Raw genomic sequence first — 18,946 nt, forward strand, 5'->3', positions numbered from 1 at the left:
ATTATTAATATTACTTTAAAATGTGCTGTAAACTCTATTTCAGACCATTAAAGTATTAAATCTAGAGCTTTTTTATGGAATAACTCTCTCCTCCATTATTATGAGCACTTTTTTCTAAAGCAGATTTTAGAAATAAACATTTATATTTATACTAATAAATATTTGTATTCATTGAAAAAAAAAAAAGGTAGAAACAATTTCCACTCAAAATTGCTAGCACATTCTTCACAATTAATTACAAAGAAATGGCAAGTAACACAATGAATTAAACTTGAAATAAAAAACAAGCAAAAAATCTAATGAATAAAGAAAGACTAAAATACTGTAGTATTTTCTTGTAAAACATACTGCAGTTTTCTTTGTTTTATTTACCACTTCGGGAAAATGTTTTTACAATGCATCTTTCATACAGCATATCAATGTTGTTATTTGTTCCTCTTTTTTTGTATAAAAAAATTACGATTAAATGTTTGCTTTTATAGTTAAAACCTGAAAGGCGCAGAAACGGGTAACATAAATATTTTTCAGACATAAACACATAAAAGCACTAGAAATAAAGTAGATTGTACATCTTCTCAGTGAAAATGAGCTCCAGCTTTTGTCCAACATTGCATTACATTAACCTCAGGATCTCTTCAATGCTGTGGGTAAAAGCCTTGGCTGGTTGCCTAGAGACCAGCATTCACAATCCAGACATCATATACATGAGCTGACATCACGCACAAACACACAAACAAGTAAACGACTTCTCTAATGACTAGAAGCTTATTAAAACACTTTGAGGACAGACCAGACGAGATTTGCTTGCCACTATAAGAATCTCAGCTACTGAACGGCATAACCATCTTTATATGCATTCATTAAAGCTATTAATATCTAATTTTGTCCGGAGAAGAACAGTTCCTCAAATGTGTGACTCTGTAATGCATGCAACGGTAGAAGTGGACCTGAATTCACTCTCTGCTGGTTTTTGTGGGTGGTGGAATAGTGCTTAATGCTTATAGCGGTTAATATTAACTGCAAAATCCATTCTATTCTGTTCTTTCACTGTAAACATAATTTTATTTATGAAATTTTTTAATAGGAATAAATATATATATATATATACACACACACACACACACACACACACACACACACAATAATATATTTTATAACACTATGAAATAATGTAAGATCTAAATAATATATTTTTGAATTTCTAATTTAGACTTTTTACTTCTTAAAAGCATAATTATTTATTAGAAGAGACCATATTTGAATACATAAATATTAATCAGAGTACAATATATACAATACTAATATTACCTAAATATCATATTTTGCAATGGCATACATTATCCTCTAATTAATTAGATGATTACAAGTCATCTAATTTATTTTTTAAAACTATAAAACAATTATATATATTTTTCCTTATAATATTAAAGTTTAATATATTTCCTTTAATTATATGTTTTTAATAATATTATATAATTTTATATTTTATATTAATAGTATTTTTTTAATAATATATAATTTTTACCTGACAGTATATGGTAAGATAATTTACAGCTAACCACCTAGTTTTGTACTGTATGATTGTTTAATTAATTAATAAGTTATTTATTTATTTTCTGTTTGTTTTGGAGCCGGTGAAGGATCTTTCTGATTGTCTTCTGCTCTCTAATCATTCCCTCAGACGTGAGACAGTCACACATTAAACCGTCACTGAAACCTCAGGGGTTTGAGGTCGTCCAGCCCACTGTGTTTAGAGAGAGACAAAAAGACCAAAGCTCTAAAACTCCAGCTATTATTTCAGCACAACAGCTGAAGAACATCTCAGCCTCCACCTGTCTATTCATCGCAATAGATCTTTTTTTAAAAAAAGCAACAGTATTTGAATAGAAATATATGAGTCGTGCTTTACCAAAATATACACACACCTCATGGCCTTGGCCCAGCTAGACACATTTCTGGGAATGTGTTCAACAAATCTGCAGCAGTTCGAAATAGGTTTGATTGCATTTCAATGTTAAAATCACACACACACATCACACGCGGTGCTTTTTTTTCTTTCTTCAAATGTGCATTGAGTTTCCGTGCGATGAGAGAGGCAGAGTGTGTTATGTTATGCATTGGTACACTAAGTGCTCTGTTGAGAGGAGACTCACATTCAGCCGGGGAGAAAATAATGAGACCGTGAGAGCGACAGAGGACGAGAATGATAGTAAAAGAGAAAATAGTGTCTTCCCTCTGAGAGTATAGCATGAGAGCAGGGCAGGATAGAGAGATCTGACAAACCGGAGACAAAAAGACTCGTGCACAACTTTGGGATTTACTCAACAAGAGCTCACAAAATACAACAGGAAAGACAGAACAAAAATGTCAGAAACGGACTCCAGGAAAAAGAACTTCACCAAAGGCAGAAGTGCCACTTTCAGCATCGACGGATTCAGCTTCACTATTGGTAAGAATCAAATAGATGACAGAATCAAGATTTAATGGACATTTGCATGTGCGTTTTCATGAAACATTTAATGGCGATCCTTTCTTTAGTAAGTGAAATTCATCAAGGCTAGATGTACAGTACAGTCATGTTTTCGTGCATCAGCATTAGACATTGCAGTGCTTAAACAGATGTGTTGATTTCAGCATGTGATGTGTGAGTGTTTGATTTCTGAAAAGATTCTTTCAGGTGAGCACAACTCCACGGAGCCATAGCAACTAGAGTAAAATGCACCTGACCACACGGAAACACACACATGCAATACACAATGAAACGCATGCACAAACCTACTCCGATGAAACTGTATTGTTCTTGCATAGCATGTAAGATTTAATGAAGTCTCATTTAAGTATCAGCTTTGTCTCTTTGTCTCTGATGTTTCTATCTTCTTTTAGAGTAAGAAAACAGTAGATAAAGAGGTCTAAAATAAATGTGAATTATATAATTTGAAGAGAAATATTTGAGGTCATATCCAGACCTTGGAGAACAGTTTGAGCCAGTGCTTTTTTTTTTTAAATGTTTGAAATTGAAGGTGTATTTTTTATTATTTATTTATTTTTATTTCAGTTAGTTCAAGGCAAGTTTTTGTTGTCATTTTAAACGTAAGTCTGAAAAACAAGAAGCTTTAGCAAAGCAGTTTGTTCTCCATTTAATCTCATTTCTGACTAGGAGAAACCACAGAGATATTGCAGAATAATCTAAAACTGATTCTAGCGAGGATTTAGGCATCCATCATCTATTATTACACAGCCTAATGAATACTTGATTCTGATTGGTCAATCCCAATCAGAATAATCACTAAACCATATCATTTATTTTGTAAAATGTATTTCTGTTATTATTCTTAATTTAATTTAATTTTCAGATTTCAGATAGCTTTACTTAATGATAACAACACAAGTATTTAACATTGCCTTTCAGCTCATTCTGCACAGTTTGAACCATATAGTAATATCATTAATCAAATTTGACAGATTATTAGAATACTCAATTCTGATTGGTCACTTGTGGTCAGATATTTTTGTGTAATAATCAACTAGTCTCCAGCATAGCTGTGCTAGTTTCAAATCTTCTTTCTCACATAATAACATTATTTCATCTCAGATCCATATTTCATTTCCATGAGGTGCTCATCATCTCAAAATAAATGCTACGTGTCTGGATCCTGATCACCTTGTTCAGGTTTATTTTGAGATAATGAACCCCTGACTGTACATTTTTCCATACTTAGACATGCCGTCCTGTTTATCAGCCTTTTTTTTGAGAAACACACACCCACATGGGAGGACAGTGGTCAGGAAAGGTGTTATTATTGAAGCATCAGAGGTGTGAGATGATTTTTACTGTCTGTCCTGATGCATTTATAGAAGGACATTTTAAAATGGTCCTTACTCGCAAAACTTTTTATGCACTTTTAACACTGTTGATAAACTAGTTGATCATAGTACAAGATTGCAGGGAATCTCCACATTGCATTATAAGCTTTATGACATTTTCAAACATGTGCCTGTCGTCATGGTTACGCAGCCCAGCGATCAATTGCTCATTGTGCTTTGAGCTCATCACATGTGACGTGTTGTCAGTCAGGTCCAGTGGAGCATGACAAAGAGCCCTGTTAATTTAATGATGATTGGCTAAAACAGCGTGACCACTTCCTCGCCACCCTCAGTGTCACTCTGGGGGCTTTTAATGGGTTGCGTGCTGGGGAAACATAGCGTGCGTGCGTGCGTGTGTGTTTTGGTCTCGATACAAAATGTCATGACTCTTAATGGGGGCCATATTGTGTTTTACTTCACTAATGCATGTTATGATTTTTCCCAGCTCGAACAATGTATGCACTTTGAAATGAGATCTCATCGACTGGTTTTGTTTTCCTGACTCTGCTAATGCAGTTTACATTTAATGCACAGGAGCAGCTCTCACAAACCAGCTAAAGGATCTCTTGAACTTTGAACCTGCCTGTGCACTGACTAGATTTACACCGACTCCGTAATGCACCGACTCAACTCTTGTTAGTGTGTTAAAATGCAAATGCATGCATTACTGCTGCTATTGATTATACTTGGGGTTAGACTTTTATTCAAGTCACTAAGCCCAAGTCAGCATTATTTTAGTATTATTAATTATATTTAGAATGATATTTTTCACATTTTTTTATTTTCAATTTTAATTTGAACTTTAGTTTTAGTAATTTTATGTTTATTAATCTTTTAATGGGTTTTTTAATTTTTTAATTTTATATTTAGATATCTTAGTAATTTAGCAAGAAAATATGCATTAAAAAAATAAACTTAAAATCTAAAAAAAATTGAAATCTATTAAAATCTAAATATTAGATGAATAATTACTAAAGAAACAAGTTTATTTCTAATTTTCATACAGATGTAATAGTGTTTATATATATATATATATATATATATATATATATATATATATATATATATATATAATATAGTGTGTGTGTGTGTGTGTGTGTGTGTGTACATATACATATACGGTATATAAAAAATATATAAAAATCTGCTGTAATTTAATTACCCAAAGTATTCAACTTTGCCTTGCAACTCATCCTACACAGTTCAGCCCATGAATGACAGAAATTAAATTGCATGGTTTATGGTTTTCATGTTGTGAATGATAAAACAAAAGGAAAAAAAAAATCTCTTAGGCTGACAGAAGAAGAGACCAGAGTCACATCTAGAGTCCAAAAAAGATCAGAGAGAGGCTCCTTTGACCTGAAATCACCCAGTATCCTCCCAGAACACCCTAGCAACCGCAAAGCAGCATGCATAAAAAAAAACATCACAGCCTAGTATCAAAATGCCGTTAGAAAATGTAGTCTGATAATAGAAATGATAAATATGCAAATAGAAATAAAGTCTGTTTGCCCTTCTCAGTACAAGCATCACAAAAGACTTTCTTGGGGAGCGTGCTGATTTTCTCTGCCCTTTTTGTGCTTGTTCTTATGTTATTTTTTACTAGAAGTGACTCACAGTACACTAACAACACCCCTCCAGTCCCCTACTGATCAAGACCCATTTCAAATCCTAATGAAAGGCTCCCATAACAGCAGCCGAAGTCAAATTAAAGCAGCCTTCCATGCTTTTCCAGCAGCTCGGTTCATTATATTCACATTATACAAAAAGACACATTAAAATAGGAACAAAAACAGCTTTTTAATGATGTATTTTACTAAGCCACTGAAAAAAAAGCTTTCAGAATAAGCTAATTTTTGTTTTTAGACACACACACACACACACACACACACACACACACACACAGAGAAAGAGAAATGCCACCATATAACTGTCTCTTTCTGTTTTTCTCTGTAGTGGCTAATGAGGATGGTGAGACCAACAGCAGGCCACTGGCGAGATTTGCACGTAAGTATATGTTTTAAAGAAAGCAATATATTTGCAGAGCCCTGTCTACATTTAATTTTGTGTAAATGTACATCTTTTTATATAGGAAAGGGAAGGGCTAGAATGAAGAAGCAGATTTGCAGTTATATTTAATCGTATAGCAGATGCTTTAATCCTACAAAGTGCTGCAGCAATTCTGTAGAAACACTCACAGCTTGTCTTTAGCAAAAGGCTTTGCACAGTCATGGAAAAAGAAAATCTGGGAAAGTTAAAAGTGATTTCTAAGCCTATAAAAGTGTTGTGAAATGTCTAATAACAGTATTGAAAATCCCATTTCTAAAAACCATTCTTCAGTAATCACAAAAGACTGGAAAAGTCATGGTAAAAATCAAGTTTTTTTAATAGTTCTTTGGCAGGGTGTATGGTTCCATGAAGAACCTGTAATATCCAAAGAACGTTTCCATTGCACAAAAGGTTCTTTGTAGCACAGAAAGTTTCTTAAGACTATACACATTGGTTCTTCAACCTCAACATGCTTTTTTAAAGCAAAAATTTATGAAACACACAACAATAGTAAAACTTTAAAACTAAAACTAAAAGAGGAAAAAAATTAACAAAAATATAAATGTAAATACTGCTAAAAATAATGAAAACTATAAAAGTATTGATACTTAAATGGTGAAAACTTTTACATTTAACATTATTGCTGCAATAAATTTAGCAATGGACTTTTTTCATAGAGGCCTTGGTCTGGCACTAGTTTTTCACTCTGATATTAGTCATTGCTGTATGGCTGATGTTCTTTTAACATGACATGGGCATGACACTAGATGGCAGCATCTATCAAGATTATCAAGTTAATTTGAGTTTAATACTTGATCCGAGGAAACTCAGAGGTGGCACACAGATTACATCTGAATGACAACATTATGATTACATGAGCAAATGATGAAAATGATAATGATATGCACAGCATTGGTGGGTGCAAATCAATATAATTTACTATGAATCAACAACTAAGCCATTAAGATCCCTAGAGGAGGCTTTAGGGTCTTTTTTAATCTTAGAATTTTGGTTTACTAGTGCCATTACCGTTATTTTGAAACAGAACACTGAAAAAAAAAAAAAAAAAGTGCACAGGAAGAACTTGAAATATTCAAATTAAATTTTCAGACATGTTTACAAAGACATAATGTGTTGCTTTTAGACAGCAGAATACTGCCAGAGAAAAATGTACTAAAGATTGTATCTTTTGGGGCATGACAGCTTGTCACTGGGGCTGTACCCTCAAAGGGACTCCTTTGTACCGTCATTACCTGTGTAGTAGTAATGCCTACCCTAAAGGTAGTGATATGAACTCTTATGGTACGATTATGAACACTAAAGGGGTACAGAAGGGCAAATTAGGCCAAATTAATTCCCTTTGAGGGTACTGCTCCAGTGATAAACAGCTGTACCCCTGAAGGTGCAATTTTTGCAAAAAAAAAACTCTGAGAGTGCATGGGACTTGTTTATTGTTTATCAAAGGCTTTACATGTTTCTTTGACTCCGATTCATCTTGTTTCCAGGCTCAAAGTCTCAGAGTGCACTCTGGAACACGCTCACTGCTGGGACGGGCAAGAAGGAGAAGTTCAAATTTCAGAGGGACATTCCGGACGATCCACGCAGAATAGAAGAGATCCTGGCGGATGAGCTTCCCTCTACAGACGTCCCAGAAGCAACCGAGAAAACTGCCGTCAGGTTCACCTTTTATTCCTTTTATTATGGTTGACCATTGTTTTACAGGTCATGTGATCACTAATGGTATGCACTGATCTGGAAACTGCATCTTGAGGAATGTTTTCTCAGTTATTAACAAATGTTTTTAATTATTTTCAAAAGTTGCGAAAGAAACCACTTCAGTTTTATTCAGAGCCCAAACTGAAGAATACACACAAATAATCAAGTAAACCCAAGTTACTTTAATCCAGAAAGTGTTCCTCTTGAAATATTACCAACAAAATCAAAGTTATTCTCATGTTTACTTTATAAAAATCTGATTTCACAGCAAAAATACATGAACTACAACCTGAAGGTGTATGTTTGTACAATTATACTAAAAGGCCTTTTACTTGCTTAAAAAATAACAAACTACCAATCAGATGGCTGAAGACGTAGTAGATAGTGTACAGTTTATTTCAGTAAGGTTTTGACCATATTCATAATTTGGAGGCCTTAGATATTTGTGTTTCAGGTCTGAGACAGAGGCCTAAGTTCCATCTGACCTAATCTGGAAGTAAAGTGCTTTTGAAAAGCAAAATTTCTTCATTCCTGCAGAACCTTTTTTCAGCTATAGGATCCAAATTCTGCAAACCGAATGCATGTTTTGTTCTTTTTCATTCCTTTTGCTGACACTTTGGTCTAAATCTTAACATGCACAGAATGGCTGCATGTTTTTAGTAGTAAAATCAAAAGGCCAAAAACAGGAATGAAAGAGCACTTCAGTGCAGAACTAAATATAGTGTGAACAGAAGAACATCGAATTTGTCTGTTTTATTTGACTGTTTTATTCGCTTTGCTCAAACAGTGTCTTTTGAAAGAGCATTGTGCTGTTTTCTAATCAAATTACTTTGAACAGACTTTTCATCTTTGCTGTCAGAGACTGATAATTAGTTGATGGATCAGAAGAGTTTAAGTACTGACTCCTGTTGTCTCTTGCAGTCTGACTCTGCTAAACCAAGCTTTATTTTTGGGTGTCATTATTGAGAGAGGGTTAAGGGACATTGTTTGTCTTTTTTTCCCTTGAAAAGTCATAAAATGTGGGTCACTTCCCAGCCATTAACTGTGTGGACACATTTATCGCATCAGATTTCAACAGGAGTTTCATGAGAAGGAGAAAAAGTTCCCCTTGCAGATTTCAGGAATGTTCAATTTGGTCTTTTCTTGGAATTTGGTTCAATTCACCACACTGACAACCAAAAGCTGCTTGCTTTGTCAGAAGATAAGAACTGTTCTGTGTGAACTGTGCTTTATATATCACAACACTAATGACAAGAGACATTGGGCCTTTTTTCCCCCTGTGAAATTTTGCTGTGACTGCGCTTTTAGTCTGGAAAAGAGTTAATGACGTGAAGAAACCAATCTAAGTGCTTGAAATGACACACTGGTGATGCCTTCTGGTCGAAACAGTGTAAATGCAGATAATACTGATCTGAGATCAGGCAAAATCTATATTAACACTGGTTCATCATGTGATCACGGGCAGCAGCAAACCATTGAATTTTCGACATATTTCGAAACCGTTATGACATAAAGCTTTGTTAACTGAAATAATGTGACTTTGGAAATTTGATAGTGTTCCGAATCACTGGTTTGAAACAAATGATTTGCAAAGTTTTTATAAGCGCACTTTCACAATTAAATTAAATTTTATGTGACATTTGGGTTTTGTCATTTTGAAAACATTGAAGGAGTTTCCCTGAGAGAATTAAATGCATGCATGCAAAAAAAAGAATTTCTGATAAAGCACTTTAAATTAAATGTCGATCCGAAGAAATAAACCTCATCGACTTAAATGTGTCTTCAGTTACTTGAAGTATTTAGTCATTAGAGTGAGTGGCATTTGATTATTTTCACGAAATATTCATTATGATGCACTCCCGACAGAGATGCCACCCTTAAAATGATTGTTATTAATGGCGTGTTTGCCTGTTGTCATAATGCAGTTATGCTCATTAGCAGCATTGTTAGTATGAAATGTTGGGTGGTATCGGAGGGTTAATTAATAAGAGGAATATTGTTCAGACTCATTAACCGACACCTGTCTGACTGCTGTCAATATTACAATACCTTGGAAAAGCTGGAAAATCTAAAGAAATCCAGTAGCTTACCGTCAATATGAATTTGTCATTTTGATCACAATCAGTGAAAGTGCTTATGCATCAGCACAATCAATAAAGCAAATGCAAGACACATGTAGTCGGAAATCTTGAATGATGCATTGAGTTGAGGGTCAAGGGTGACATCTCTTCAATGGCAGGATATTTTATTTATTGCCATTTAGCCATTTATTTATTGTCATTTATTAAGATATTTATTTATTAACATTTATTTAGTCATTTATTTATTGCTATTTATTTTATATTTATCAAGCCGTTAATAAATTTTTTATTTCAATTTATTTATCCATATATTTATTTGCTGTTTATTTATTTTTGCCATTTATTTCAATCTATTTAGTCATTTTTACCGCCATTTTTTTATTGCCATTTATTTAACGACCGCCTATGAAAGGAAGAAGTTCATTTTTCCAATCAGACCTACTGTTGTTAAATGTTTATTTGATTGTGTTCATTAAATGTGCAAATGCATGCTTGCATGAGAATGCTAAAACCCCTCCTTCAGACGGCACTCATCAGCATGTGCACTCTTAGTAGCAATCACTTAGTTCTCTGCTGACAACATGGCTTTACAGACCCATTTACTGTGACGCAAGCGATTTGTAGAATTCACAGACGAGATGCATTAATTTGTTCAGCGCATCACACAGCATGTTCTTAATATTGCTTTGCAAAGATGTGTGGCACTGTTATATTCTCATCAAAGCATCTGGATCAGATGATTAAAAGAACAATAGTGCAATTTTTTCAGTCAGAGAGAAAAACACCTTAAATCAAAAACCAAGTACAGCCATTCATCCACATGCAAGCTCCCTGAATGAAAAATGCTGGAAAGTATTGGGAAAATGTCAAATTTGAAATCGTCCACTGGAAGTCAGTGAGATTTTTCGTGTCTCTGACTCATCCTAAACTCATTTGGGACTCGTTTGGCATCTCAGACCTTCATGTTATGCCACAGTTAGCTCCTTTACACTGAATCTTGTATATTTTTGGGGTTCTTGTAATTTTTGTGTGCAGTATGCAGTATGCAGTCCACGAATGGTGTGTGCTTTCTCTCTTGGTTTGCTGTTTTCACATTCATTGGAGAGAGACCTTCTAACGTCCTCCTGTGAGACCTTTCCTCTGTCAACACGGCCGCTGGGATTGACCTGTGACATTTGAGAGACTTTCACCTTTGTAGGCTGTGATGTCTGTTGGTTTCATTCAACTCCAAAGATTTTTAAAGCTTTTTAAAGAACCACTTGTTGGTGTGGATCATCTAGAGAGCCTTTCTTTAGTCCCAAAGTCTAATGTTGCTCATTGGTATCTGAATTTCTGCTTTGGGAATTAAATTTGCTGCAGTCTTTGTTGTGTGAAATAAGTGTTAGCCCATAAAATGAATGGCTGGTTGACTGTGTTTTATTTTAAGGCTTAAGTAGTTGCCTTAAATTATAAGAATGCCTTTCAAGACTCCTCTTATTCTGGCCAAATATTAAGCAGCGCATGTATCCTGTAATGAGGTTGCATTTGTTAAAAGTCATCCAAGATGGTAGAAATACAACAAAAATAACAATAAGAAATCCAAGAAATTGGATATTTTTTCATATTTGAGATTAATTTGCCATAATATTGTGTTGTTGTTATTGTCAGTGAGCTCAGCTTTCTTCAATGGACTTTGACTCTGTTGCTCTGCAGATGTGTGTGTGTGTTGGATATTAATAATGTGTTTGCACATTACTTTTTAAATTTTTAGAAAGTACTTTTTTTTTTTTTTACTGCTAGACTACCGTTCAAAAGTTTTTATTCAATGTTTTTAAAAGAAGTCTCTAATGCTCACCAAGGTTGTATTTTTTTTTAAATCATAAATACAGTAAAATCGGTATATTGTGAAATAGTATTATATAAGTGTGTTTTATGATGGAATTTATTCCTGTGATACAAAGCTAAATTTTCAGCTAAATTTCTCCAGTCTTCCGTGTCACACGCTGATCATATTTATAGTGTTTTGTGATGCCACTGGTCAAGGTTGATGTGTCTAGTGATGATGTGATGGGTCACAGGAGGTCATGACGTCATGGTTAGAAGCTCTCAACCTCCTTACACTGTCACTTAAAAGAGAAGAATAGTAGAGTATAGAGAGCAGGAGGAGGCGAGCACCTTCAAACAAGACCTTTGAAGAGCTCCGAGTAGACGGAGGGGAGCCCTCATGTGTGGCACAGAGAGCATCTCCATAGATGAAAGCGGCCCAGTGCTGATGTGTCTGAGACTTTGCCCTGGCATTATCTCCTTCCTCCTGCATCAGGTAATTGAAAGCCCTGTGAAAGAGTCATCATCATCATCATCAGGAATGAACAGCAGGCAGGAGACACAGGTAGAGCGGAGAAGCTAAACACAGAGACAGGACTCGAATGATAATTGTTTTTAATAGGGGGATGCGATGTAAATTACTGGAAAGTCGTGACTTAGTGGTTGGAGAGTTTAACTCCTAACTCTAAGGTTGTGGGTTCGAGTCTCAGGCCGGCAATACCACGACTGAGGTGCCCTTGAGCAAGGCATTGAACCCCCAACTGCTCCCCGGGTGCCTCAGCATAAATGGCTGCCCACTGCTCCGGGTGTGTGTTCATGGTGTGCGTGTGTGTGCGCACTGCTGTGTGTGTGTGCACTTTGGATGGGTTAAATGCAGAGCACAAAGGTCACCATACTTGGCTGTATACGTCACTTAAATTAAACGCCATTTTGGAGAACATCCGCTGAATGCAAACTTCGTACGTGTCAGCCACGACACAAGGATACTTTTTGTATGTGTATTTATGCTTTGCTTTGCTTTGTATATAAACAGCACACCCGTGTAGTGCGGCTGACACAGAATAGCGTGGATATTCTACTAATGTTATATTTTTATGCTCACTGCTAAAGGTCATTGTAATAATGAGAATTTGAGTTACAGAACCAAGGGGGTCAAAGTTTGGATGATTAACTTCAGTTAGACTCGTACTGTAACAACTCCATTATGGCAGCAATAAGTGAGTTCCTCAAGTATCTGTGTGATCTGACAAAATGAACATTTTGGTAGCTTTATATAAAGCAAGTATTTCATTATATTATAGTAAATGTTTTACCAGTTTACTCAGAATTGCATGGATGATTTTCACCATGTTTTGGAAATCTTCGTCACTAACCTGCTGCTGTGTCTCGGCTTTCAATAACAGCTGTCCCTGAACCTCTCCCTAGAGAAAAAACATTTCCAGTGTGAGGAATTAGATCTCTGCATTAGTCTCAGGCCGGTCAGCCCAGCTTTCAGCCTTATTGGATTTTCGGGGTGTTCAGGAAACTCCATTATGTAATGACCCCATTGTGCGAAGCAGTTGGAAAAATACAAAAGCACAAGAAACAAAAGGAAGGATGAACTTAATCAACTGATTTTCTATAAGAGCAGTGTAAGGGAACATAAGTGAACCACAGCATGGTGTCACGACTCTGGAGGGGTTCAGTATGTTTTTAACAGCATTTGTAGAGCATTGCATGCTTTCGAAATAAACATCACAGCTAAACTGCTGGGAAGCAATGAAACCCATGTATATTCTTAGCATTTTTTATGTACTTAGCAGTTCAGAAAAATTTAATTAATGAATTTGAGAAATTTTACTTTGTGTTAATACTTTTGAATGCAGATTTTGGTCTCTTTTGTCAAACTGTAAGGATTGACAGGTAAAATACTTAACAGTTTTGCCATTTTGACTCAATATTTCAATTGCAGGCATTCTCTGTCCAACCAAATGTTATCTTCTAGATCAGATTAACATCATGTTAATATTTATTTGAATTAGAATAATAAAAATATTGCAAACCATAACTGTCACGATCATTGGATGGAGTGCCCATGAACTTCAGTAGAGGGCACTCCACTCAGGACCATTCCATCCATCAACCACCAGATGTCACTTGGACACTAGCACCTCTCATACTGTTGCACCACACCCGAACTACATTCCCCATGAGTCACTGCATCACAATCACCCTGCCACACCTGCACCTCATTCATCAGCCAATTTCCTTGCCACACCTGCACCTCATTTACACACATAAAAGCAGCACGATCACTGTCACTCACTGCGAAGTCTTGTTTAGCCTGTCTGACATTTCCGAGTGTTTTTCCTAGTGTTTGTTTTTCCTGTGTATTATCTTGGATTGTATAACCGACTCTGATTCTCTGCTGCCTGCCCTGATCTCTGCTTGTTACCGTTAATGATTCTGGACATCCCTAACATACCTGACGCCGTTCCTGATTTCTGCCTGTATGACCATTCTCTTAATAAAATTCTGCAAATGGATCCGAACACCTCTGACTCCCTGTTACAATAACAATACATAAAATATTTGACAGGTGATTAATATACTCCTTGACAATAGGTAATTGGAGATCAAATATTAAAATGTTTTATTGTTTTTAAGAGGTGTTTGTTTAGTAACCAAATAGTTGACAGAAATTGTGTAGACAAGGACAATTTTATATTTTCTTATTTGAAAGAAAATGTAATTTAAAAGTATATTTTTCAAAGGCATTCAGATTGTAGAAACAAATTTAATATAGATAATCTTGACTTTTAAATTTTGAATTCAAGGCAATAAAAAAAACACTGCAATTTCAGGGAAGTAAAGGCATTTTTTTGCAACCTGAAAAAGATGCACAAAATATATGTTTGAGATATGAGTATATGATGTTTTTGAACAAAATATATAATTATCACCATTGGACATAAAATGTATACTTAATTACAAAAAAAAAAAAAAAAAAAATATATATATATAGATATTATTATATTATTATTATATATTAATGTATATGTATGTATGTGTGTGTATATATCCAGTCTTCAGTGTCACATGATCCATCAGAAAATATTCTAATATGCTGATTTGCTGCCCAAGAAACATTTTTGTTGTTGTTGTTGTTATTATTATCGAAGTTGAATGCAGTTGTGCTGCTTAATATTTTTGTGGAAACGGCAACACTTTTTTTCAGGAATCTTTGAATAGAAAGTTAAAAAGAAAAGCATTTCTTTGAAATAGAAATCTTTTGTAACATTATAAATTTAATTACTATCAATTCTGATGAATTTAATGCATCATTGCCGAATAAATTATTTTATTAAATAAATAAATAAATACTGCCCCCAAACATTTGAACAGTAATTTATATATGAGCATAGTTGGAGACGTTTTTAAGATCCCATCTGAAAGAGAACCATGAGTTCAAATATAATAAGCGAGAGACTTAGTCTCTCTTAATTTCATTGCTCTCTCGGAGAGCCAATCGAGATGTTAAACTTCCATAATGTTCAGCTCCTAAAAAATAAATTGATAATGCCCGCTCATAGACTCTTTTATTCTCTAGAATTCTTGAATTTGTTCACTGTGAAGTCTCCTGATCTTAAAGACTAATCTGTTTGTCGTCTGCAAGTCCTGAAAGAAAAATGGAGCAATCATTGGATCATCTGGTAAATGGAAGTGAAGAATAGAGCAGTGTGTGTGAATGTTTGTGTTAATGTGTATCTGACAGTAGGGTGGCACATCAGCTAACAGGCGTATAATCTCATTCTGCTCTTCAGCTGCAGGCTAATTGGCCTCTTCATCTCTCTAGTCACAGTTTGTGACTTTAATTCCTTTCTATTTCTCCTTTTCCCCCTCACCTCCTCGGTCACCCCCCTTCCAGCATAATAAGACGCCTAAATGTTATTGCATAGCGAGTTTTTCATTGCCTATGGGTGTTTTCACATCAATTTGCACGGTTGTTAATTGTTTACTAATTGTTTTTTTTAATAGTTTTTAAGTAATCATGCTAGATGAGCATCTTTTCGACCATTGCAATATGTCGTTGTTGTGTTTTTTTAGCATTCTTTTGCATTTGGTCTTTTTTTTAATGTTAGAACTATGACTTTCACACCAATCCATGAAAATGATGGCAAACAAAGCAAAAGCTCTAGTGTGAAGGTCTCAATTATTTTGCATTTATGAGCTATAATGAGAGAATTGCTCCCTTATGAGTATGATACTGGATAGTAAATCTCAGATCATTCACTCTTGGATGAATTTGAGTTCATGTTGAGATTTCTGACTCTGATTGGTATCTTGCCAAATCTGAGCATGTTTTAAAGCCTTGTTGACAATCTAGGAGATATTTTAACTGATCATTAGACACTATTGAGACACTACTATAGCTTTATTATTTTATTTCTGATAATGTTTATTTAATTTTAAGTAACAAAAAATATATATTTATGTTTTAGTTAACTATAATAACCCTGGAGATTTCTCATGGGACTCAAACAAAAGCCTCCATTTGCTCTTTGTTTAATCTCATTGCTGTCCAAGAGAAACAATTGAGATATTAAAGAGATGTCGATTGTGATTTGTCCTATGGGAAGAGAGCCAGTTTGTCACTATTGATCTCCCTGTCATCACTGCTAGAGGTTTAGCTCCTCCCACCAACACTCATGAAATCAGGAGTCTGCCTCTATGTGAGAGAGAGAGAGAAAAAGAGAAAGAGAGGTCGAACTGCAGTACGCTCACACACTCCTGTTCTCAGACAAGAGTGAAGCACGAGGGACAGGAGGAGGAGCAGCAGGAGAAAACAGGGCTATGATGACTGCAGCGTCCTGAACGCAGCTCATCTGAAGAGGGGAATCTGTCTCTCCTCTGCTCCGGCTCTGGGATTAAGTTTGTTTTTTCCTGTCTTGGCATCATGGAGTCTCCCACCAGAGAGATCGAGGAGTTTGAAAGCACGTCGCTCAAGTACTTACAACCCGACCAGATCGAGAAAATCTGGCTCCGACTGCGGGGACTGTGAGTATGAGCTTTTCAACATGTTGTCTTGTGTGTGTGTGTGTGAGAGAGAGAGTGTGTGTGTCCATCCAAGAGATTGACAAACATCCTGAATCTCATGTAAACATGTCAAATTCACTTTTCACCCAAAAATAAAAAGGAAAAAATAAGAAACGGTAATCAGAATAAACTCTAAACCAAGTTTTAGGACCGTTTTTGCATAGTGACCATAATTTTTTTTAATGAAAATTAAGCATTTTTTTTGTGGATTCTCGTTACTGAAAGTCACTTCCTGCAATACATTCAACATAAATCAGCGTAAATTAAAGGCAGTACAACAAATATAATGACTGACAAATAATAATATTCACAATATTATTTATTTTATTTTATTATTTTTAAGTTGTATTATTATATTGTCATTCCATATGTCAGATTCATAATAAACAATGAAAATGGTGATTAATAATAAAATAATTAAACATTTAAAAAGCATTTTGGACACTTACTGGATTTGGATAGTCAAATACTGTAAAAACACACTAAAAATAATAAAATAATACATATATATAATTTTAAAATGTATTACTTTTTGCATTGTAGTAAGAGAATTTATTATTATTATTATTATTGTTATTGTCAATTGTCATGAAAATGGCCCCATGCAAAAAGTTAGTTTTTTTAAAAATCTTTTTTTATCTTGTTTCTTTTGTGTGTGTGTGTGTGTCTAAAATATGATTTTAAACCATTCTTGATTAATGCACTTAAGAAGATGCTTTAAAAAATATGTATATAGGTCATTTCACAGATACCTGGTGACTTTTTGTTAATATGTTTCAAATACTTCTCAAAAATATATTAAACAGCTCCATCATCTATAGACAAACTCATTTCTTCACTGTCAATCAGTTTTTCTCTTTGGCTGTTATTGAGTGGCTGGAGAAAAAGTCTCTATATTATCCCAGAATGAAATGCAATTTCCTCACTATGAGTGAAGAAGAAAAGACAAGAAGAGGAGGAGAAAGAAAAAGCGAATGAAAGCAAGAAAGAGATGAAAGGGGGAGGGTTGGTTGGTGACCTCATATATTTTTCCCCTTCATGTAGTAGAATAGTAACTTTCCTCTGTTCATGACGAGTATGATGAGTTTTTGTGTGTATTGAGTCTGTTAAAGTCAACATTAAATCAAATTGATTCTATTTAGTTTGTTAAATGCATAGTTCTGGTCTTATTGTAAGTGATTCATTAGTGCAAATTAATCCAAAAAGGAAAATGTCTGTCTTCATAATCTTTTATTCAAACATAATAACTTGCTCCTCCTCTGAAATGACTTTTTCTTCATTGACAGACGTCAACAAGAACTCTTGGTAACACTTTAGTATAGGGGCCGATTCTCACTATTAACTAGTTGTTTATTAGCATGCATATTGGCTATTTATTAGTTTTTATAAAGCACATATTCTGCATGACCATATTCTACATATTCTACACGTTTGCACATGCACGTTTAATGTGTTCCACAAAAGTAATGCCAGATCATTATATTTGTGGTGAACTGTTCCTTTAAGAACGTTGTTGTTCTCTCTAATGGAGAGCCAAAAACAAGTGCACTTTTTTGCCAATATTGTGTTAGTCCCTTCACTTGGTTTGGATTATTGCCCGTCACAGGATGCCAGGCGGGTTGACGGGATGTTAAGCTGTTTTGCTGTTTTGGGCATGTAGAAGCAGCTGTAAATGTGGATGTTAAAGGTTACTGCAGTGGGTAAATCTGACTGCATCTGCATTTAATCTCACTGAAAGCCTCAAACACGCACAGCTGTCATGAGAGTGTGCACATTCGTGGACATGGTTTTGCACGTGCCCTTGAGCGCATATGACATCTTAATGGTGTGAAGACGCACTCATAAATGTGTTTGGGGACTTTAGAAAGAAAAGGGAGACAGTAAGAAGGAGTTCAGGCAGCAGTGTAGGCTCATGGCAGGAATGAGTAATGATTGGGCAGCTGTGAATTTTCCTGAGCGTTGAATATTTGCTTCACCGTCCTTGTGTTGTTAATGGGCTTTATTGGAGAGACCTATATGAGCTGTCAGTGATGCACTGAAAAAACAAAACGCTTTGAACAGCCTGTAAAGTCAATTTAATGCCTTTCATAACAAAATTAAATTAGGTTTTTGTCTCCAAAACTGAAAAAAGATCAGACTTGACTGCATATCAAGCAGATAAACAGTAAGAAATTTTATTATTATTATTATTATTATTTTATTTTCAGAAAGGGTGTGTGTGTTTGCATGTTATATGTGGATAGCTTAAAATAATTTGTAAAAAGTGGATGCAAAAATGTTTTGCAACTTGCAGGGCCATAAAAACAACCTTAGAAATAATTAAACTAACAAAATATGTATTAATAATAATAATACAG

The 18,946-nt window shown here is 34.9% G+C and overlaps 1 protein-coding gene across 3 annotated transcripts in view; it reads left to right on the plus strand.

Moving 5' to 3' along the window:
- LOC127936205 (dual specificity calcium/calmodulin-dependent 3',5'-cyclic nucleotide phosphodiesterase 1C-like) overlaps nt 1–18,946 on the plus strand; it is a 62,514-nt gene that overhangs the window by 8,703 nt on the left and 34,865 nt on the right. Inside the window, exons 1-3 of one of the 3 annotated variants that reach the window (XM_052534178.1) lie at nt 2,167–2,449; nt 5,821–5,871; nt 7,419–7,590. In XM_052534178.1, the coding sequence (XP_052390138.1) occupies nt 2,365–2,449; nt 5,821–5,871; nt 7,419–7,590 (308 nt within the window). In that variant the 5' untranslated portion in view covers nt 2,167–2,364. Of the gene's footprint in view, nt 1–2,166; nt 2,450–5,820; nt 5,872–7,418; nt 7,591–16,189; nt 16,551–18,946 lie in introns of those variants that run through there. The other 2 variants (XM_052534177.1, XM_052534179.1) reach the window with 2 other exon arrangements.

Source organism: Carassius gibelio, chromosome A2 (assembly GCF_023724105.1).
Source record: "Carassius gibelio isolate Cgi1373 ecotype wild population from Czech Republic chromosome A2, carGib1.2-hapl.c, whole genome shotgun sequence".
NCBI classification, from domain to species: domain Eukaryota; kingdom Metazoa; phylum Chordata; class Actinopteri; order Cypriniformes; family Cyprinidae; genus Carassius; species Carassius gibelio.